The 23177-nt window shown below is 43.9% G+C and overlaps 1 protein-coding gene across 2 annotated transcripts; it reads left to right on the top strand.

Annotated features, from left to right (window-relative positions):
• Positions 1-299: 299 nt before the first annotated feature.
• elmod3 (ELMO/CED-12 domain containing 3) lies at positions 300-12728 on the top strand. 2 transcript variants are annotated; one of them, XM_061818312.1, is made up of 13 exons: positions 300-436; positions 2177-2881; positions 3311-3382; positions 3922-3999; positions 5758-5830; positions 6074-6133; positions 6258-6346; positions 7465-7588; positions 7682-7804; positions 7897-8027; positions 9305-9381; positions 9504-9631; positions 11074-12728. In XM_061818312.1, the coding sequence occupies exons 2-13, from the start codon at positions 2846-2848 to the stop codon at positions 11310-11312; spliced, it is 1230 nt and encodes a 409-aa protein (XP_061674296.1). In that variant the 5' UTR covers positions 300-436; positions 2177-2845; the 3' UTR covers positions 11313-12728. The 2 variants fall into 2 exon arrangements, with proteins under 2 accessions (XP_061674296.1, XP_061674295.1); XM_061818311.1 differs by having other exon boundaries at positions 6071-6133; positions 11074-12727.
• The last annotated feature ends 10449 nt before the right edge of the window (positions 12729-23177 follow it).

Genomic DNA, 23177 nt, shown 5'->3' with positions numbered 1-23177 from the left:
ATAATTAGACATTAACTTCAGATATTATCATTATGGAGATCGACAATAAAAATCATTCCGTTATTTTTTACATATAATTTGCTTCAGTATTTTATAAGGATTTTTTTGCTCTCTATAAGGATTTTTGGGGTAGTTTATACAGGTTGGCGCTCCGAAAATTTGACAGGTATGTAGAATAGATACACGATAGCATTCATTTTTGCCTCATTTTGGCAAATAGCCACAGGGACGGGAAATGACTATCATATAACAATGATGTATGTTGTGAAGAGTGTACGCTAAGAAACGCCATCAGTCCCTCTGAGCCAGAGAATAATGACGTAATGGATCCGGCTGGCGACAGGAAACGACAATTCCCGTCATGCATTGCACTAGCGTGGCCGCTGCACGGGGGAAGGGAAACTGAGATTGGAGCAAGAAACAAGCAGAAACTGAGGTACTTTGCAATTCTTCTTTCCACATAATACGCCCAGTTGGCGGTGCATGCCGTGAGTTTGTATTGCTGTTTCAAGTGGCCCCATGACAAAATGCGATTTACGTGCATTTCCGATTTGGACTCGGCAGACTCCATCCCGATGACAGTTGGAGCAGAGCTACGTGTAGCCCGTTAGTTAGCCTGACAGCTGGCTGTGCTTGTGCTTTACTTGTGCGCCTCCGGGAGCTCCACTGCACGCCGTTTTCGTGGCATGCTTTTTGGCTGCCGTGCAACGCCGACTCGGAGCGCTCCTTTTGCCAAGCATTGCGATGGTTGCGGTTCCGTGGTCGAGATGGAGCCGCCGCCGTGCCTGCGTCTTTTGTGCCTGCGGGGTTGCTAGCTGGCTGGTTGCTAGCCAGCCAGCCAGCCAGCTAGCAAGCTGACAGCTACTGGACTGGGTCGACCTTACAATTGTCAGGTTTTTTTTTTTTTTGTAAGGAATTTTTTTTTTTTTAATCGTTTAAATATTTTACTGTCAAACACTGTTTCCGAGTGAGCCTTTGCTATATTATTCTCCATTAATCAGCTTTACTTCAGCAGTTGTGTTGGCAGTATTGTGTTCAGTTGTACTGGAAATTCAACGTACATGAAGTTTAAGTACATTTAAATATATCCTTTTGCATGTATATTTTGGGGTTTTTTTTTTCGTTGTCTTGCGTTTTCCTATGATACGTCATTAATGCCATTTAGGCACAGTACATACTTTTAAACGCTCACTGGACACATTAGTGACTAAAAAATATGCTATTCAAGGCACCAGATTTTTTTATTTTTAAAATGGATAGATGAGGTGAGACATTCGTAGATGAGAACGTTTTTTTGTTATTGTTTTGTTGATTTAAATGTGAGTAAACCGTTTAACTATTGTACATAAATTGTTTCCAAATATGTTGTATTGCAGTAGCATTATTTGATTTGATGATTACCTTACTTCATTAACAAATTAGAACTAGCTAATTTTAAGGGAAAAACATTTATGCAAAAAAATATTGATAATTTCATTTTTTTTAAAAAACGCAATGGCCTGCTTATCGGCCTGTGGGCCAAACTTTTCGCACCCATGCTCTAATAAGACCCAACACAAGACATGTATAAAAATGTGGCCTTCTCCAATATGCTCAACAATTTCAGAAGACAGCAAGAATTTTTTTTTTACTGTAGTTGTAGTAGTCAACACACTGTTAGTAACAAAAAATAAACAAAAAAACAATAATAAACACTCAAATGCATTGACTTGATCAAAACACCTCATTAATATCTATCTTGTTTGTTACCCAGATTTTTTTAGGCTGCATGAAGTAATTATCTGCAGGATTTTTCTTTTTTCCAATTGGTGAGCACTTTGGCACCCGTGCCCAAAGGAGAAGAAGCACCTGACACTTTATCGGGACCCGTTGGAAAATTATTTTTGTCAATTAGCACCATTGAAGTGATGACTGCAGTAGCGGTGAAGTGATATTTTTTTTTGCGTGACACCAAGTCCTCAGTAAACATTTAGCTCTGCTACAAAAATTTGTACGGATCTGATTAATTAGATTTTTTTTTTTTTTAGACTTTTCCTGAGTGCACAATGGTCAGGTTTTATGTTTTTTTTTTTTTTTTTAACCTTTGTTCCCCTTTGTAGGCTTTATGTTTCGGAAGCTTTGTGTCTCAAAAACAGCTTTGTGATTGATTATTATTATTTTTTTTTTTTAATTGCAGATTTTAATGCATATGAGAAAAAAATTGCTGGCCGGAAGAAGACCATCCATGATCTGCATCTGGACACCTGCCCTTTTTATTGTTTCAGTTGAAGCTAAAGATAACCCAGTCAATTAAAGCGCGCTGCTATCTTGGAGTGCTTATCGGATTTGTCTTGAGAGCCAACGTAATGAAGTGTCTTCTATGAGGAGAGCTCAAGCCTACAAAGCGATGTCATTATCCAGCTTCTGGGCACCTCTGATGGCGATGAGAAGCAAAGCAACAGGCCAGGAAGATCAGCGGAGGGGAGCAAGGAGGGAGGGCTCCGGGAAATGTGCCATTTCCTCTGGGCGCTAGACTGATATCTGCACATTCCTCTCCGTGTGCGCACTCAAGGTTAGGAGAATTTAGGAGGAGGCTGCCACTAAAACCAACACTCATCGCCGTTCCGAGGGGGAACCCGAGATGTGCGCTACCTGGATGTCTGTTACCAGCTTGCTGAAGTCAAATTTGTGACCGTGGACGTTTCCAACTGTCTGAAGCATAAAAACTTGCGGTCGCCACACACGTGCGCCCAAGGAACCATGGTAGTCCTTGTAGCGGCTTGTCAGCCCATCTCATTCCAGGATTTTAGAAGCCTTTAGAGGCCACAATCGGGAAGACCCTTGGCAGCCGACACACTCATATGCAATGGAAGAAGACATTGATGTCACTTTCCACCTTGAGGTAATACAGTTGGCCTTGCACGTTATCTCATCATTTTATTTGGACTATTAAAACAAAGTCTGAGGCTGTTGTGTCTGTCTTAGCGCTTTCTCATGGAGACGTTCTTCTCTTCCCGCACTCGTCTGTGAAACAATTAAGAGCTCATTTGTTTTTAGCCCTTCACCCACATGTTTAATTTAAGACCCAAGGTCACTGCTTTCACTGTAATCTGTGCTCCGGTTCGCTTGCCGTGTTACCATGGCGGCAGCTGACAAAGCACTTCTTTCATCCTCAGCTTGGTTCCGCTCCGCGAGGTTCCTTCTTTTTCTTGTGGCCGTTACTTTTTGATCAGATGAATCACTTTTTTCATCGCATTAAGTTCAACATAACTTTTTTTGGGGGTTGTTTTCATCTGATAATCATCTGCTACATGTGACGGTCTCCTCTCAGGGCCAAAATGGTTTGTCTCCTGAATGTAAATCATCAGAGGAGACCACCAATGGACACTCCAACCAAAAGCCTGTGAGTACTGTTAATAACCGTAATTCCCGGCCTACGGAGCGCACCTGGTTATAAGCCTCACCCAGTACGTTTGTAAAGGAAATACCATTTGGTACATGCATACGCCGCGGGGGTGGAAAAGCCCACATTGCCCACATTGAAACTGACATTGAAACACGAGATCTTTACAAAGAAAGACGGTACACAGAGAGTTTAACGCTACAGGGCCAGTTTAAAATAAAAAAACATACTGGTAAAAATCGCTGAGACACGGCAGTAACACGCGAGCACAACGCTAACAGCCAGGCCGGTAAAAGTCACTTCATCGGCACATATATTCCACCGGTCTAAATTACCTTTTCCGCTGAAGTGCCCCCTTGCGGCTGTTAAAAAAAAATGCACAAATTAGACACATCACCGCATAAGCCGCCGGGTTGAAAGCGTGTGAAAAAAGTTAATTTGTAGGCCGGAAATTACGATAATTCCTTGCTCTTGTATTCGCACAATTTGATTCAAAAATTCCTGCTCCCTCAAAAATTGCTAAAACATTTTCTTTCCAGGTTATGAATGGGTTGATCATCAGTCATAGTGTCAAAGACCACACCACCAACGGTTGCACCCTTCTCACCTCCCTGCCGGTAATTATCTCTGCTAAGGAGTTTGTTTTTATCATCATTTTGTACTAGCAATGTAAGAAGGACTGATTTGTGAGAATTGAAGACTTACTCACACAGTTCTCCACAAATAAGAGGCAAAGCATGCTTGCTTTCAAGCTTTTTGTCACGCTTAAGTTTTACTTCTCTAAAACTGACACATAAATCAATTTAGCATTTTATCTTAAAAAAAAAAAAAAGACTATAGCCGTATAGATTTATCCAACAAAATGCTACTAGCTTAATGCTAACATATATGACCGAAACTACAGACCTGCAGAAATTTTCAGAGCTGTTACTGTTTATAATTGTAAACTGGCAACTATGACTTTAACACACACTGATTTGGAAGACTTTTACAAACGACATAATACTCTCAGGTGGAGAGTCTGTTGGAATAACAACTATTAAAGGGAAAATTCTGGTGATGTGGATTAACAATGTGTCCAATAGGTCATGTCATATGTACTGTACCGTGAATATGTGATGTTAATCCTCTCTCGTTTAAGAAGGTTTTTATCGGCAATTATGAATTTTCATGGGGGCTGCCATTTTGGCGAGTCACATGACCTACGTGCACGGATATGATGTAAAAGGCGTGGCAACAAAGGCTCGCTTACGTTGGGAAACAATTGTGGCCAGTGCTGATTTTTCGGCCCGCGAGCTAGCTCCACTCGTCAGACTCCATGTCATTCCCGTCCGAAGAACCATCAGAAAATTCTACATTATTTACAGCCACAGGTGCCAATGTGTATGGACATATTCCTCCGTCTTCCCGATCAACCAATAATCCTATTTCTTCTCCAGATGAGAATAAATCCGAGCAATCAGCGCTGGCCACAATTGTTTCCCATCATAACCGAGTCTTTATTGCCACGCCTATTACGTCACATTCGCGCACGTAGGTCATGTGACTCGCGAAAATGGCAACCCCCCCCCCTGAAAATTCGTAATTGTCGATAAAAATCTTCTCGAAGCACCATTAAATGGGAGAGGATTGACGTCACATTGTCAAGGTACAGTACATATGACATTACCTATTGGATACATTATTAATCCAAACCATCCGAATCTCCCTTTAACTACTTGAGACTCGCACAATATTAAATGGGGCCTTTCTCCGCCACCTCTTGCTGTTAATTAGGCCGCCTCTTTTCTAGTAAATCTCAGCCCATCTGCTGTTGGTACTACTTGGACACAACTCCAAATTTAAACTTGCAAATGTATTTTAAAAACCAATTCCAAATCTGGTACGTAGCAGAGGTCCGAACGGTGAACCGCGATATTGCGACTTTGACGCTGCATGCTCGACTGCATTTGAAACTTCCAAGTTTTTGTGTAACTGTTTCCTGGGAAATTCGGGTTGAACTCCAAATTGTATGATTTGAAGTTCAGGGGATGCAGAAAATATTTCAATGTTTTAGGAACACATCTTTTGTGTATATACCGTAATTACAGAGCCCACCTGGTTATGAGCTTCGGTACACAGAAGGTTGAACGCTAGCGGGGCGCTTATAACCTGGTGCGCTGACGCTAGCGCCGCATCACCGCATAAACCGCAGTGTTGAAAGTGTGAGGAAAAAAGTCGCAGCTTGTAGGTCGGAAATTACCGTACATATTTTCTAGGAAGTAGTTTTATTCAATTAGTGCGAATCTTTAAACCAAAGATTTTGTTCTGCTTCAGTAAATGAGAAGTTGAAGTGATCTTCATTTGAAAAGTGGCGGTGTTAAACTTGTGTCTAGATTTCAACCCTGAAGCAGAATGGCCTCCTGCAGGCTCTTGCAGCAGCAGAAGGGGACCAGACAAAACCTGAAGGTAACACAAACTCACATTTGGTCTCGCATCCTTTTCCCCTCTGGAATTTGGTAACGTATCCTAGACACCGAGTTGCCTGTGCAGCTGGAGCATCCCTCTGGGATACGGCTTATCAGCTTGGTGCTTAGCTTATGTGAATGGTGCAAGTCCACCAGATAGGAAGCATCAACGTGAACTAGACCATCTAGTGAGTAACTGTATTTTCTTACCTGGCCTTTGTGTTTGTGTGTGTCTCCACAGAAGATCATGTGGAGTTGGAAAAGGCCAGAGAGGAATGGGAAGCTTTGGAGAGCATTCAACCAGGTTAGAGTTGTCAAGCAATTTCACCAGTTTGCATGACCGCAACGTGGCTCAATGTTGTCAGAAGTGTGTTGAGCCAAATTATATGTTCTTGTCTTGTCTTTTTTGTTTTATTTAAATCTCCCAGCTCTGACCGAAGACTCAATCCCAACACCGCTCATTTCTTTCAATGAAGCCCTTCAGTACTTTCAGACTACAGATCTCGGGGACCTGCTGGTAAGGAATTCGGAATTTGTTCTGTCTCCATCTCATTGTTTAAGTATGTTGAAAAGATGAAGAGAATGAGGACAGAATTGAGGATTTCTATGCTATTTTTTATGTCAGAACAACAGGAGTGCTTGCTATACTCCCTTTGTGACTATTGATATCGTGATGGATGTTTATTGAAAATCGCAAATAGACAGATGGAGGTTAGGTTTGCGAGAGATGTAAAGAATATAGCTTTAAAAAGACAGCGAGTACAAAATTCATGTATTGAGATGCAGTACATCAATTTGGAAGAGAATATACAATTGAAGGCTGAAGTTTGCATACACGCACGTTTCATTTTTTTTGTCTCACACTAAACCTAAACTTGTTTCTGGTCAGTCAGGATCACCAATGTTATTTAATTTTGTGAAATGCCTCAGTAATGTGAGAAAATTTGGTAGAAAATTATATTATTTTCTTTGAAGTCAGAAGTTTATATACAGAAAAAATACAATGTCTTTAAAGAACACAGATGATCAGGTTGTGGGTTTGGAACCTCCTGAATGGTTAACTGACAACATGTGAGTTAATTGACGGCACACCTAGGGATGTATTTAGGGCCTCACCTGAAACACTCTTTCCTTGTTAGAAATCCTTGTGGAAAATCAAAACAAATCGACCAGAAAATCAAAGAGAATCGTTGTGGTCCACAAGTATAGCTCATCCTTGGGTGCAATTTCCAGATGCTTGACAGTGCCACGTTCATCTGTTCAAACAATTAGACACAAGTATAGACATCATAGGAAAGTCCAGCCATCACCGCTCAGGGAGGAGATGGGCTCTATGTCCCAGAGATGAACGTGTTTTGGTTCAAAGTGTGCGAATCAACCCCAGAACAAAAGCTAAAGACCTTTTGAAGATATAGCAATCTAATCTAATCTAAAGTTCTCAAATTTTTGTGGCTTTTGACAAAATTAAGAAGTTTTTTGTGATCCTGACCTGAAACAGAAGAGCATAAGTCTGATTTTACTTTAAATAGTGCAACAAAAAAATTCAACGTGTTTTTCCACCGTGTACGTAAATGTCTGGCTTCAATTGTAACCTTTGTGATCTGGGTTATGTTTTATCCTCACGATCATTTTCAGAAGAACATCCAGCCAACGATTCGCAGGACAGGTCTGGCCGCCGTCACACATTTCCTTTTTGGGCCGCCCCGACTGCACAGGGAACTCACGGAGGAGCGGGATCTCGTCTTCGCTATGGCGCAATGTCAGCGAGTCGTCGCCGCGCCTGTTTGAGCAATCATCTGTGGGGTTGCCTAAATGCTGGGTTATGATTTCAATTTGAATGTATTTTCTGTAGGCCACGTGGACAACAGCCAGAGTGTCCACATGCGTGTCCTCCAGACCATTTATAAAAGGCTGATTGGCTGCAGACTGGACTGTCCTCGCTATGGGACACACTGGGAAAACATTGGCTTTCAGGGTAAAAATACTCCCAACACTGCATTTCATCCAGCGACAAGTACATGAAGCGGCTCTCCTCTAATTTATGGTCAATTGCATGTTGCATTTTAGGTACGGACCCAGCCACTGACCTGCGTGGGACTGGTTTCCTGGGACTCATGCACACTTTGTACTTTGTGATGGATCCAGAGACCCTGCCGTTGGCTCGAGACATCTACAAGTTATCCCAACACCCTACACAGGTATCATTTGCTCGTTGCAAGGTACCGTATTTTCCGCACTATCAGGCGCGCCCAAGAGCTTTTAATTTTCTCAAAAGCTGACAGTGCGCCTTATAATCCGGTGCGTCTTATGTATGGGTCACTATTGAGCCTTTAGCGCAGTCCATCTAATGGATGCAGAACGTAACCCCAGCCTCTACTGTAGCGTCTATTCTATGCGCCTTATATATGGAAAAAAAGTTTTAAAATGGGCCAGTCCTTGAAGGTGCGCCTTATAATCCGGAAAATACAACACTCCCAATGCGTACACTTTCTTTTCGAGCAACTGTATGTTAGGGTGGTATTCATGTACCGTGATTCCCGGCCTACAGAGCACACCTGGTTATAAGCCTCACCCAGTACATTTGGTACATACATACCCCGCAGCTGTGTAAAAGTCACAAGTGCCCACGTTGAAACACGAGATATTTACAAAGCCGGTACACAGAGAGTTTAACACTAGCGCCACTGTGCTAGCGCTGCACTAACAGGGCCAATTAAAAGCGAAAACGTGCCGGTAAAAATCACTGAAACACGGCAGTAACACGCTCGTGCAGCGCTAACAGGGCCGGACCGGTAAAAGTCACCTCCTCGGCACATATAATCTATCGGTCTCACTCTTACCTTTTCCGCTCGAATGCTTCGTTGCGGCTGTTGGAAAAAATACACAAATTAGCCGCATCACCGCAAAAACCGCAGAGTTGAAAGCGTGTGAAAAAAGTTGTGGTTTATAGGCCGGAAATTACTATTACCAAAATATTACAAGCGCCTTTAACAGTGTAACAATAAACCAACTACAACCACTTTAACCACCATCAACTTTTATTTTACATTTCTGACAGGCGCAATCAAAACTGAGCAAGTATTATTCTGTGCGTTTATGGTCCATAATGGATTTTTCGTCTCTAGTTAAACACAGGTCACAATTCTGTTTGGTGCATTTGCACCAACCACAGTTGAAATGGGTTAAAAATGACAGTATATTACTTTTTATTTTGTCAAATGTCTGACATGTTCGCCACAAGGAGTTTAAGGAACGATAAAAAAAACGAATATTCAATTTTCTACTCTAAATTGGATTAAATTGTTTGATTTGTAATTGGAACATTTGTGACTGGGTACTTGTAGTCATTTAAGAAAGACGATTTATTTCTAGTTGGTTTTTATTTTTTTATTTTTTTTTTTTAACACAGCTGTTGGATCTAATTTAAGTTTTTCCACAGTAGTATGCATTGTAATGTTGTGTTGTTATTTCCCAGAACTTTCCTTTCAGTGTGATGTCAATCAACATGACCCGCATCGCTCTGCAGGTGCTCAGAGAGGAGGCCTTGTCCAAGTCAGTTTTTTGATTTGATATACAGCATATCTTTTTTTTTTTTTTTTTTTGTCTTCTCTATTTCCATCCCATCCTCGCACAGCGCGTGAGTCACGCAAACGCCTCCTTCTCTGCCTCACTAGGGAGTGCAATCGCCGGCAGCAAGTGGTGGGCGTGCTGAATGAATTTTACGTGGCCACGTATCTGCACCTGTACCAAGTGTGGAAGAGCCAGCAGAAAACCATTGCTGACTCTGGCTTTGTGATTAAAGGTAAAGATAAAGGGAAATAGCGGAATAATTGCGTTGTGTTCAAATAAACGGCTCCAGATTTCACACACAATAAAGATTCTTGATCATATTCAGACGAGATCATCTATATTTCTTTTTGACATTCTTGTTTTTTGGGCTTTGAAGTTTGGTAAGGCAAAAATGTCACCTTGCTTCACAAGTTGCTGAGCAAAAACTCATCTAGGCAGCAGGAAATTTTTGACAAGTCAACATCGAAGGCCCTTTTTTTCCCTCCCATTTCACCCCTTTTAAGTCAGATTTTTTTTTTTTTTATTTGACTTCCTATTCATTGTATGAATGAAGCATTATACCCTTTATATAAATAAACTGCAACGTGCAGGCTAACATGATTCTGATGCAGAAAGGATCTTGATAGCGACATCGAGCTGGATTTGAATTTTCAAGCAAAGTGGCTGTTGATCGCTGGTGCTTACTGACATCCCGCAATGTTTAATTTTGTATTACCGTAATTCCCGGCCTACTGAGCGCACCTGATTATAAACCTCACCCAGTACATTTGTAAAGGAAATACCATTTGCTCCATACATAAGCCGCACCTGTGTAAAAGCCACAAGTGCCCACATTGAAACACGAGAGATTTACAAAGACAGTATGCAGAAAGAGTTTTAAAAGTTTTAATAGCTTAGCTTACCCTAACCTAGCAACAACACGGTAGCACGAATAAGGGCGGTTAAAAAAAAACATACCAGTTAAAATCACTGAGACACGGCAGTAATACAGCAGCAACACGTTAGCAAAGCGCTAATGCTAGCGCAGCACTAACGGGGCCGATTTATAAAAAAAAAAACCACTTAAATCACAGACACGGCAGTAACACAGCAGCAACACTTTAGCACAGCGCTAACACTTGTGCAGCGCTAACAGAAAAGTAAGTTTATTTTGTCTTGTCCGGTTAGGGATCGCCACAGTGAATATTTGTTTGGCACAGTTTTTACGCCGGATGCCCTTCCTGGCGCAACCCTTCTCGGGGAGTGGAGGCCCCAGTGGGATTCGAACTCACGACCCTAAGTTTATTAAACCAACGCTCTTAACAACTGAGCGCCTGTTAAAAAAAAAAAAAAACATACCGGTAAAATTCACTTCCTCGGCACATATATTCCGCCGGTCTCAGTCTTACCTTTTCTACTGGAGTGCCCCTTTGCGGCCGTTGGGAAAAAATGCACAAATTAGCCGCATCACCGCATAAGCCACAGGGTTGAAAGCGTGTGGAAAAAAAGTCGCAGTTATAGGCCGGAAATTATGGTACATTGCCAGCTATTGGCATGACATGCACACCGAGGCATTATTAATTGACTTGACGTAAAATTGACATCTTGACAAAAAAAAAAAAAAACCAGCAGCCTTGTAGCAAGACACGGCCTCGGACTCCAGATACACTCACTGCGTGTTTCCTCACCCTTTAGAAGTGGAACTCTTCGCCAAAAAGAACCCAAAGCAGATGCTTCGCCGACTGGAGGTCTTCCTGAAAGAGAGACGGGGGGGCGGCGTCCCCCGAGGGACGTCGCCAGAGCCGCCGGCGCAGCAGCCCTCGCCCGGCCAGGACGAGCGGGCGGCCAGGGCGGGGGGCAAGGCGAAGGAGCTGCACTTCACGGGGGTGTGCGAGCTGCCATCTGACATGGAGGGTGACGCCAGAATCATCTAAGCTTACACAGAGCTAGATGAAGAACACACTGCAATCTGAATCTGTCCAATATGTTCCCCCCCCCCCCAACCCACCACCCCCAACCATCCTCTGATGTTGGGGTGCTGCACTTTGCTAAGATTTGTCGTTTTTATGTGGTTGATCAGAGCTATATTGTTTGAATTATTTATTTGAACACAGAACACTCAAATGGCGCTTTTACAGGATGTCCCAAAACGAGAAAGTGAACATTTGCACTTTTCTTCAAATTTAGTACTCAAATTATAAAAAAAAAATATATATATATATATATATATATATTGTGGTCACAACTCCACCCTTGCGGAGTTTGTCCCCCTCAGCCAGCTTCTTTTGGCATCAGAGGTGACACGAGGGCTCCCTTTCGGATCGACTCCCCCCAGTGTAGCGCGGAGGATTTATCAATGCGGGGTCATAAGCGGCGGCGTGACGCTCGGATCGGGTCACGTGGATCAGGTCCAGAAAGCTTCGAGCGGGCTTCGTGGTCGCTTGCCTTCAGCTATCGATCCCTTCGCATGCTCGGTCGGGAGGTTGAAGATCAAACTCAAAAATGTAGAAAAAGAAGGGGAGTCAAATCTCCATTCGTTTGCGCTATAGAAATAAATATGATTGACCAAGAAGAAAATGTATATTTTACCTGCTTTTTTTTTTTGAAGATAACCTTAAGAAAGATTTCACAGAAGATACATTCTCAGCCTTTCGTCGTTAAACTTAAGCTGAAGGTCTAATATAAGCTTTGTGGACATTCCGTCGGTAAGTGTGTTTTTTTTATAGTTACAATTTGTACGTGTGAGCGAGCGCGTGGGAAAATGATTGAGCTGACGTCGACGAGGTGCATCTCGTGCGTACGGTACAGTATGCAATTGCAGCTCGCGCTCGATGATAATCAAAAGTGTGACGATGAGACATCGTTCCGAACTTCAGGGCTCGTGTGTTTGCGCAAGTGGACGTCTTTGTGTGACTTTTGTCCGCGAGAGCGGAAACGCGTCCTAGTGAAGACATTTCACGTAAAACTGGTGACAGGTTTTTTGTTTTTTTCTCGCTGTCACGGCGTCTGCTTTAGTTCTTCTTTACGATTAGGATGTTAAAGGGGAATTCCGGTGGTTTGGATTAACAATGTATCCAATAGGTTATGGAATATGTACTCTAGTTTGACGATGTGATGTTCAATCCTCTCTCATTTAATAGTGTTTTGAGAAGATTTTTGTCGACAATTACGAAATTTCAGGGACGCTGCCATTTTCGCGAGTCACATGATGTACGTGGGCGTATGTAACGCGTACTGGCTCGATTACATGCCCAGTGCTGATTTCTTAGATTTATCATCTGATGAAGAAATAGAAGTATCGGTTGATCAGAAAGACGAAGGAATACTTCCTTACAGATTTGAACCTGTGGTTGTAATTAATGTTGAAAATTGGGATGGTTCTTCAGGCGGAATGACGCTGGAGTCTGACCACTCGGAGGCCTACGAGCGGGACGTAAGTGCGTAAACAAAGGCCCCCGGAGCTCTGGGCCTGCAGCCGTGGATAGTTCTTTGGATGTGGATAACGCAGAGTCTGACGAGCGGGCTCCGGCAGCGGGCCGCGAGGAGAGTTTCGGCGGCGGAGGCCGTTAGCCGAGTTTCGGCTCGCGGCCTCCGCTCTGGCCGAGCGCTCAAGCTCGGCTCTCTCGTCAGACTCGGCGTCATACCCTTCCAAAAAACCATCCGTTGCTGCCGGCCCGGAGCTCCAGGGCCTTTGTTTACGCACTTACGTCCCGCGCGTAGGCCTCCGAGTGGTCAGACTCCGGCGTCATTCCGTCTGAAGAACCATCCGAATATTCAACATTATTTCCAGCCACAGGTTCAAATGTGTGTGGAAGTATTCCTCCGTCTTCCCGATCAACCGATACTGCTATTTCTTCATCAGATCAGGATAAATCAGAGAAATCAACGCTGGGCACAATGTAATCGACACGTTACACGTCACATCCGCGCTTATAAGTCACGTGACTTGCGAAAATGGCAGCGCCCCTGAAAATTCGTAACTTGTCGATAAACATCTTGTCAAAACACAATTAAATGACGGAGGATTTAACATATTCAAGGTACGGTACGTATGACATAATTTATTGGCTACATTGTTCATGCCAAGCACTGGAATACCCTTTAAGCTTAATCCAGACGTTGTCACTGAGATCCAAAGTGCGGCTGCGTCTCGTTTGACAGGAACTGACTACGGATTGGGTGCTTTCCTCTGCCCACAATTAGCCAGCTGCACCACGTACTCGGTCTGCCCAGCTGCAAACATGGTACTTTTGTCATTTGAAGACGGTACTACAAAGGAATGTGACCAAAAAAATCCAATTAGAAAAAATAAAATAAAAACAAAATATGGTTGGCCCGGAATTGGTCAAGGCTTTTTGGAAAACGCTGGTTCGCGCTTTGTGCTCGTGCAAAACTGTCTCCCGTTTTTGTAGTCTCAATCTGTAGCATGTTCAGGTAGCACTAGTACTGTAGCATCCTATAGCCGCCGCCTCCTTTCGTGAAGCTCGTTGATGTCATGTGGACGTTGGTCTGTAATGTCGATGAGTGCGCGGACCTTTTACTACGATAGCACATTCATATTTCGTTGCCCCTCGGTAGGCGCTTCGCGGGCGGTGACGGGCCTGACGTGTAAATGAGCTCGAGAAGGTAACGGGCGAAAACGGTGCCTTCGTCGCAGAATCGGGGAAGGTCATGTGCTCTACTCCCCCCGGCCCACCCGCACCCCTTCCCGATTTCTCAGAAGGCAGTAGCCAGCCAGCCGACCCCAAGCGGGCGCGAGCCGCTGACCTCGTCGCGTCATCGTGCCCCCTAAAGCGCCGCCGTTGGCCATCTGCTCACAAACGAGACGCGGAGGCGTCGTGCGACTGACTGGCCAGCAATTTTGCACTGTTGTAGATAAAACTGTGTGTGTGACGTATGCAAAAGAGCCACCTTCGGGAGCCACGGTGTCGGTCAGGTCCCCTCGCAACCCCCCGCCACCTCCTCGCTTCAAATATTGCACCACACTGATCCCTCGCGCTTGGTTTCCTTCTTTTTTGAAGCTGAGGAGCAGTACAGTGTTTGTAAATCAGGAAGTTTGTACATAGAGAATTAATGATTGTAAGATGTATGATTGTCTGTAGGGCATTATACGCAAACACATTGCTTACCTCAAGACTTACGACAAATCTCTCCTTTCTCTCTTTCCTGATAGGCGTTGGGCTCTCAGTACATCTTTCTATGTTTGCTTGTACTTTTGACCTTCTCTTTCACCAACTGGACTGGTTATATCGCGCGCAGAATATTAAACAGCTCAAGCACGACGTTCTTATGGCCACCTACCGTAATTCCCGGCCTACAGCGCGCACCTGGTTATAAACCTCACCCAGTTAATTTGTAAAGGAAATACCATTTGGTGCATACAGCCGTGTAAAAGCCGCAAGTTCCCACATTGAAACGCGGCATATTTCCAAAGAAAAACGGTACAAGGAGAGATTAACGCTAGCACTGATATGCTAATGCTAACGCTAGCGCCGCCGAGCTAATGCTAGCACCGCTGCGCTAACAGGGCCAGTTGAAAAAAAGACTGGTAAAAATCACTGAGACACGGCAGTAACTCGCTAGCGCAGCGCTAACAGGGCCGGACCGGTAAAAAGTCACCACTTCGACACATTGATTCCATCAGTCTCACGCTTACCTTTTTCGTTTGATTCCCCCCCCCCCCCCCCCCTGCGGACGTTAGAAAAAAATGCACAAATTAGCCGCATCACCGCATAAACTGCAGGGTTGAAAGCATGTGGGAAAAAAAGTCGTGGTTTATAGGCCGGAAATTACGGTATTAGCGAAGCGGGTCTGCATTAAGCGTGCGCTACCTTCCCCACGTCGGCCCAGCCGCCTCCGCAAATTAAAAGCGCTTCGTACGACTCAGCTTTGAATCGGTTTCTGTCGGCCATGTTGGAACGAGCTGGTTTTCTTGTGGCTTTCGGTGACGGTGGCGTACGTATCATTTGCTGTGATTTTAGCCCCTGGAAAACTTCGAGCAAACAATCCAGTCTTTAGAGCTCAACCAGCATGATTTCAAGTCTACGCTACGCTATCTTCACGGTGTTCTGTATATCAAATATTGGGCCGGACAAACGTGTCTTCTAATTACCGCCAAACGTTAGTATCCATCAGCAGTTGTCCTCGCGACATGTTTTTGCTTTAGAATTCTCCTCAGTTGCAAGTCTCCTACCAAGAGAGAGAAGAGAAACAAACGGGTTTTGGCAGGACGTCAGACGCTCCGAGAGCTGCCGTCTGAAGTTCTGCTCGCTGTCCTTGCGGCTCGCCAAACGCAATGTCCCGACGACACTTTGAAGGGTTTTTTTTTTTTGTTTGTTTGTTTTTTGCTGTCTTTGTCATGTCCCTCGGAGCCTTTTCTGACTGTACCTTGATTGTAGACCGCCCTATTTTATACTGAGAGTTATTTCAGAATAGTTTGTGCTGTTGTACATTAAATGTATTGTCTGGAGAAAGTGAAATAAATGCTGTTGAAAACGGAGCTCGGGTGGCGTCCTGTGTACTTTTTGAAAATATTTCATCCGGTTGCTCTCTCATTTCAATGTGGATGAATGTTTTGTGGAGAAAATGACATGTGCCGTGAAGAAAATAAGTATTTGAACACCCTGCTATATTGCAAGTTGTCCCACTTAGAAATCATGGAGGGGTCTGAAATATTCATCGTAGGTGAATGTCCGCTGTGAGAGAGACATTCCAAAAAGAAAAATCCAGAAATCACAATGTATGATTTGTTAATGATTTATTTGTGTGATACAGCTGCAAATAACCAAACACCTGAGAAAGCCAATGTTAATATTTGGTACAGTTGCCTTTGTTTGCAATTCCAGAGGTAAAACATTTCTCGTAGTTTTTCACCAGGTTTGCACACACTACAGGAGGGATTTTGGCCCACTCCTCCACACAGATCTTCTCTAGATCAGACAGGTTTTTCTGAGCTGTAGCTGAGAAACACAGAGTTTCAACTCCCTCCAAAGATTTTCTATTGGGTTTATGTCTGGAGACTGGCTAAGCCACGCCACAACCTTGATATGCTTCTTACGGAGCCACTCCTCAGTTTTCCTCGCTGTGTGCTTCGGGTCATTGTCATGTTGAAAGACCCAGCCACGACACATCTTCAATATTCTGACCGAGGGAAAGAGGTTGTTCCCCAAAATCTCACAATGCATGGCCGCGCTCATCCTCTCCTTTATACAGTGCAGTCGTCCTGTCCCATGTACAGAAAAGCAGCCCCAAAGCATGATGCTACCACCCCCATGCTTCACAGTAGGGATGGTGTTCTTGGGATGGAACTCATCATTCGTCTTCCTCCAAACACAGTTAGTGGAATTATGACCAAAAAGTTCAATTTTGGTCTCATCTGACCACAAAACCTTCTCCCATGACTCCTCTGTATCATCCAAATGGTCATTGGCAAACTTAAGACTGGCCTTGACATGTGCTGGTTTAAGCAGGGGAACATTCTGTGCCATGCGTGATTTCAAACCATTATATCTATCATCATATCATAATATCTTAGCGTATTATCAACAGTCCTTGGAAAAATGGTTTTTCCATTTTTTTCATGATTTTTCATGAGCTGCTTGACAATTTCTCCGTATCCCTTTCCAGCCGTGTGGAGTTGTACAATTTTGTCTCTGGTGTCTTTGGACAGCTCTTTGGTCTTGGCCATGTCACAAGTTTGAGTCTTACTGATTGTATGGGGTGGACAGGTGTCTTTATGCCGCTAACGACCTCACACAGATGCGTTCGACTCAGGATTATGCATGGAGTGGAGGTGGACTTTTAAAGGCGGACTAACAGGACTTTGAGGGTCTGAATTCTAGCTGATAGACAGGTGTTCAAATACTTATTTGCAGGTGTAACACACAGACTAAGAGCAGGAGAGGAACAAAATGGACGGTTTGAATGCAGAGGCAGAAATACAAAGTCAAGACTTCACCGGTGATGTTGGAAGGAAACCCTGTGGCAATGGGATGCCGTCGTCAAGGCAACAGAGGATGCCAGTCCCATCGACTGGCACATAGAAGTGGAATTAACGGGGGTCACATTTCAAAATAGCTTTTAAAAACAGGTTAAATTGTAGTTCGGGTTTCAAAGTATAAAGTCAGGTTTGAAAAAAAGGATGTTGGGGTTTTAGAAGAGGTTTTGGAAAAAAGGTTTGGGGTTCAAAACGGGGTTACAGGTTCAAAGAAGGGGTTATTCATTTCTTTTATTTGCAGGTTTCTTCGTAGGTTTTGCAAAGAGACCCTACTAAGCCAAATTTTGACTTTGTGTGAAATGTTTGACACGTCCAACTTCTTGAGTCACATGCAGGAAAAAGCTTAAATTGTCTCGTCGGCTTCGTTTGGTTGATTTGCAGGCGCCGCATTATTGCTATAATCTTCTGGAAACGGAATCTATAGCACCGGAATAATACATGTTTATTCAAGTGTCGGAGATTGATTGATTTGTTTTTGTCAGTAGATTAGGGTCTTGGGGGAAGTCTTGAATTTTTGCAATCTGAAATGTGCAGGGCCTGTTTGTGTTCCACTGGTTACAGAGAAAGTGAGCAAGTTGGGAAGAAACTGGAGCAAAAATATATCCCGATACTTGAATAATACTTCAAATACATTCTTTCTTATGTTCCGCGTTTGTACTCCAAATTATATGCAATCTGCACTTGGAGACTTCGTACTGGCTGACGTCAGTCGAAAAATTGAATCGAGATAATCGATTCAACGTTCTCCGCGTTCCTCGGTTTATCCGCTAGATGGCACTGTTTGATACAACCGCAACTAAAATGTCCCACGCAGCACTAAAATTTAGTTTTTATTTTTTTTAAAGTTATGTACTGACATGTACTGATTTATTTCATCTTCATTGCTAACATTTGCAAATTTTAAAGGCCGACTCAAATTTGGTCGTTAAATCAATTTTCTCTCTTTGTGATTCAATTTGGGTCTCGATCTGTTTATTTTTGTTCTCTTTCTATTGATAGAAATGCGATCATTTCCCCCACAAACTTGTTTTGATCGTGTCTTCCAAAGTAAAACACAGCAGCAAAGTGAGTGAAAGCAAACGTGAGTTAAAACTTTTGTTCGTGACTGAATCTAGTATAGAGCTCGTGCACGTGACGTCACTTATTTTCACGGCGCCATATTGCCGGTCAAAAAGAGCTACTCGACAGTGTGGGGGAAATTGACCCAGACAGAATATTCACAATTCCCAAGACTAGTTGTGCTGTTGGTTGTTACAACAGACGAGACAGAAATTCAAAGAGGTCATTCTATGGAATACCAGCTGAAAAGATCGATGGTCTCAAATGCACGAGAAGTATTTATAATGCATATAATAAGTGATGTGATTTGATGACGTAGGTGCACGAGCTCTCTTAAATTGAATATACTGTACTCTTTTGTTGTGTGACAGTCTCAGTCAAAAGTGAGCTTTGTGATCAAAATGTAACTTTAAAAATTAAAAAAAAAAAAAATTTAGATCTTTGACTTCGTCTCAAGTGTACTTAATTATGTGATTGTCACTATATTAGCGTGCGCTTTTTTTTTTTTTTTTTTTTCAGGCTTTCATGTAGCCTGGAGTCACTGATGGCGTAGTGCTACACACGCCTGACTTTGGTGCAGGCAGCGCGGGATCGACCCCCGCTCAGTGATGGTGTCGATCACTGATCTAAAAAAAAAAAAAAAAAAAAAAATGACTGGATGGCTCATTGGCCAGCAAACCTGAAGTCGCCATCCGCCATCTTGATACAACCATGCCGACCTGTGCAGCGAGTTTCTCCAGTTTTGTGGCTGTGAGAAAACATTCCACAGGTAAGTTAGAAAGATTTACTTTGACAGTGTTAAAGTTTGTTTGTAAAGGCTTTTATATTTTCTGATGATCTTAATTCACTTGAACAAAATTTTGTGGACTTTTTTTGTTCTTCACTGTTCACCCTCTGCTTCACCTTTATAGGCCGATGTTTTTTTTTTTGTTTGTTTGTTTTTTGCAAAAAAGGAATGTAAATATTTTCCCAAACTTCATCAGTGGATAAGCAAGAAAACACATTTTCGTTTTTTTTTAATGAATTTTATAATACAGAAGTCTGCAAATTAAATTTTTCAAATGCAAGGAAAAAAGTTTTAATTTTCTGTCTGAAATCGGATGTCGCGGAGACGACACATGAACAATGCGTTTAGCATCTATTTTCCCATTGGAAGTACTTATTTCCAAAAACATATCTCAAATGACTGACTTAAAATTGAATGTTTTATGACAAAAAATTGTTAGTTTTTTACTATGTTATGATTATAGTGCTTTACAGCATATTTTGGGAAAAGTTAACATGTCAGGGAAATTGGGCCCTTGGTAATATGCAAGGTTTCTTGGTAGTTACAGTGTTATATGTCTTTCCTTTGGTTTACCAAGTCGAATTAAAAATCCTTCATGTTACCAGAAGTGAAAAAAATGTCAAGCTCCAACGACCAATTTTAATTCCACATGGCAAATTTTGCGGAAAAAAACTCCGCCATAATCCAACCTGTAAATCCTGTCCTCCGCACTTTTTGGGAGTACCAAAATGGCGGCCAACTGGCTTCAATCAATCAACACACTGCTCGATGTCTATGCGCTATCCATCCATCCAGCCATTTTCTTTGGCGCTTATCCTCACGAGGGTCGCGGGGAGTGCCGGAGCCTATCCCAGCTGTCAACGGGCAGGAGGCGGGGTACACCCTCAAGCGGTCGCCAGCCAATCGCAGGGCACATGGAGACAAGCACTCGCACTCACAAGCACACCTTAGGGCAATTTAGAGTGTCCAATTAATGTTGCATGTTTTTGGGATATGGGAGGAAACCGGAGTGCCCGCAGAAAACCCACGCAGGCACGGGGAGAACATCCACGCAGGTGGGGGATCGAACCCGGGTCCTTGGAACTGTGAGGCCAACGCTTTACCAGTTGATCCACCGTGCCGCCCATGCGGTACCCAGTCCGCCTTTCGTCTGAAGCTAGCTGGCGTGAGCCCCGGCTCTACTGTGACACTTGTGAGGATAAGCGGCTTGGATAACGGATGGACATCGCGTGCATACACTTTTTTTTTTTTTTTTTTTTTTGTTCTTTGACATTGGTGAGACTTGGTCCAGCCTTCAGAGTGAAGCGTGCCCCCAGCAGCGCTTCCGTCGAATATCCACTAACCCCCCACCCACCGAATGATGTTGAGCAATCTGAGGCAGGGGGGGCGGATTTTGGTGCCGGGTCACGAAGTTGCTGCGCCTCCGAAGGAATCTTGCTGCAGCGTGTGTTTCGACATCTGCGCTTAATCAGACCGCAGAGCCAGATGACCGAGCTGCGGTCGACCTGCCGAATCGCTGCACATACACACACGCGGCATGGAAAAAAAAAGGCATTTAGAACTCGTCTGAGTCCAAATCAGATCCATAAACTGTTCTTGTTATTGTTATTTGTGCAGTACACCCTGTATACAAGATTTTTACTGAGGAGTTGGAACAAAATCCACCAATCGGATGACGAGCTCCACTTCTTTGCGGTATGAATTTTTATCTCCGCAGGGAGTGAGCAGAATATTACGGGTTGGCGATTTGCAAAGCAGTTTCCATTTGCACCTTGTGAGCCTTCTGGGTTGGAGCTTTTTTTTTTTTTTTCTTCCCCTCCTCCCCCGTCCTCCCCCTCCCCTCCCTCCCCCCACCACCCCCCCGATGTCATTGTTTCCCAGCCCGCCGGATCCCGACGCGCCGCCCGAGGCGAGAGCAGGCCCAAAAGCACGACGACCGCCGTCCTACAAACGCGGCAAACGTGACGTCACAAGCGCAGCCGTCGTTGCCCCTTCGACTTTCGGTAGATTGACCTCCGCCTTCTTTTCTGTTTCCGTTGTTTCGTGGGGCGCACCGAGCGCCGTGCGGCACCGGACGGTCGTAAACATGACCCTGTAACGGGAACATCTGTATAGCGGTATAGCTGTTCAGATTATATTCAGACGCAGCTCAGGAAAAAAGGGGGGGAAAAAGATGTAATAACAATGTTATAACAACAGTCTTTAAGCTAACATATATTTTAATGTGTGCGGGAACTCCAGGTAATGACAGGTGGAACCGCAGCAGCACCAACACTCATTTTGCAACGTTCTACGTGCTCATTTTCATCTTATCACCCAGCTGGAGCCGCTTTGACGATCACGCTTATCGTTTAGCTCGGCTACGCACGCCTTCCAAACTCTGAAAAGGAAATGATCAATTTACGCGGGAGGCTTGGTGCAGTTTGGTGGAACAACTGAATTGGAGATGTACGCGATGAATATACCTTTTTGTTTGTTTGTTTTATCAAAAATATTATGGACAGAACTATTTCAGCGGGCGGCAAGGCAGGTGTCGGCCTCACAGTTCTGAGATCCAGCGTTCAATTCCGCCCCAGCCCGTGTGGACTTTGCATGTTCTCCCCGTGCCTGTGTGGGTTTTCTCCGGGCAACTCCGGTTTCCTCCCACATCCCAAAAAGATGCAACATTAATTGGGACACTCTAAATTGCCCCTTGGTGTGATTGTGAGTGTGGTTGTCTCTATGTGCCCTGCGATTGGCCAGCAACCAGTTCAGGGCGTACACCGTCTCCTGGCTGTTGACAGTTGGGATAGGCTCCAGCATTCCCGCGACCCACGTGAGGATAAGCGGCTAGGAAAATGGATTAATTGGACACTCTAAATTGCCCCTTGGTGTGATTGTCAGTGCAACTGTTTGTCTCGATGTGCCCTGCGTTTGGCTGGCAACCGGTTCAGGGTGTACCCCGCCTCCTGCCCGTTGACAGGTGGGATAGGCTCCAGTATTCCCATGACCCTTGTGAGGATAACCGGCAAAGAAAATGGATGGATGGACTATTTTAGTGTGTTTACTAAAGGGTTTGCTGGAGTACGATAAGATTTCAGTGTAACTTACTCACATTTAACACATTTTTTTTCCATCCATCCATTTTCTCTGCCGCTTATCCTCATGAGGGTCGCGGGGAGTGCTGGAGCCTATCCCAGCTGTCAACGGGCAGGAGGCGGGGGACACCGTGAACTGGTTGCCAGCCAATCGCAGGGCACATGGAGACAAACAGTCGCACACACAATCACACCTAGGGGCAATTTTGAATGTTTTTGGGATGTGGGTGGAAACCGGAGTGCCCGGAGAAAACCCACGCAGGCACGAGGAGAACATGCAAACTCCATACAGGCGGGGCTAGGATCGAACCCGGGTCCTCAGAACTGTGAGGCCAACGCTTTACCAGCTGACCCACCGTGCCGCCAATTGTTTTTTTTATTTTTTTAAAATCCGTTTAAATTATATTTCACAATGTTTACGTCTCTTGAAGAATATAAATAATGTGTTTCATAGTTCGTCCTTGTTGCTTTACTATCAGTTACGTGAAAGGCATAAGAGGAGCAAAGTCGGTGCGTCTGCAATGTTTGAAAAGCTTCGTCTTGACCTTAGTGGAGGACGTACTATCTGCAACATTCTCGTCAGCCGAAGTCATAACCCCGAAATATTTCATTTTTTCATTTGCGCCGCCCTCAGCACAACCTCGCCTCATATAAACCGATTATTTTTGCGCATTTGGCAACGTTCATGCCTCAGTTGTTTAAAAAAAGCTCAGACGTTGAACAGTCGAAATGTGACTCAGTCAAACTCATTTTAAAAAATAAAAAAAAACTTTCTGAGTCAACATTCATTGGCTGACACGTCATTTTATTTTTTTTTTTTCACATTTCTTGTCATGGAGCATCATGTAAGAACGTAGTTCCCAAAATCTTAGAACTAATC

Source organism: Syngnathoides biaculeatus, chromosome 4 (assembly GCF_019802595.1).
Source record: "Syngnathoides biaculeatus isolate LvHL_M chromosome 4, ASM1980259v1, whole genome shotgun sequence".
NCBI classification, from domain to species: Eukaryota; Metazoa; Chordata; class Actinopteri; order Syngnathiformes; family Syngnathidae; genus Syngnathoides; species Syngnathoides biaculeatus.
This window is presented reverse-complemented; position numbering and strand designations above follow the sequence as displayed.

What these genes read in the sequence shown, in the direction of transcription:
- elmod3 (XM_061818311.1), top strand. Translation starts at nt 2,846, where the DNA reads ATGGAAGAAGACATTGATGTCACTTTCCACCTTGAG. An exon ending in ATGTCACTTTCCACCTTGAG is followed by an intron (nt 2,882 to 3,310) that starts GTAATACAGTTG and finishes GTCTCCTCTCAG; the next exon opens with GGCCAAAATGGTTTGTCTCC. An exon ending in AGAGAGGAGGCCTTGTCCAA is followed by an intron (nt 9,382 to 9,503) that starts GTCAGTTTTTTG and finishes CTGCCTCACTAG; the next exon opens with GGAGTGCAATCGCCGGCAGC.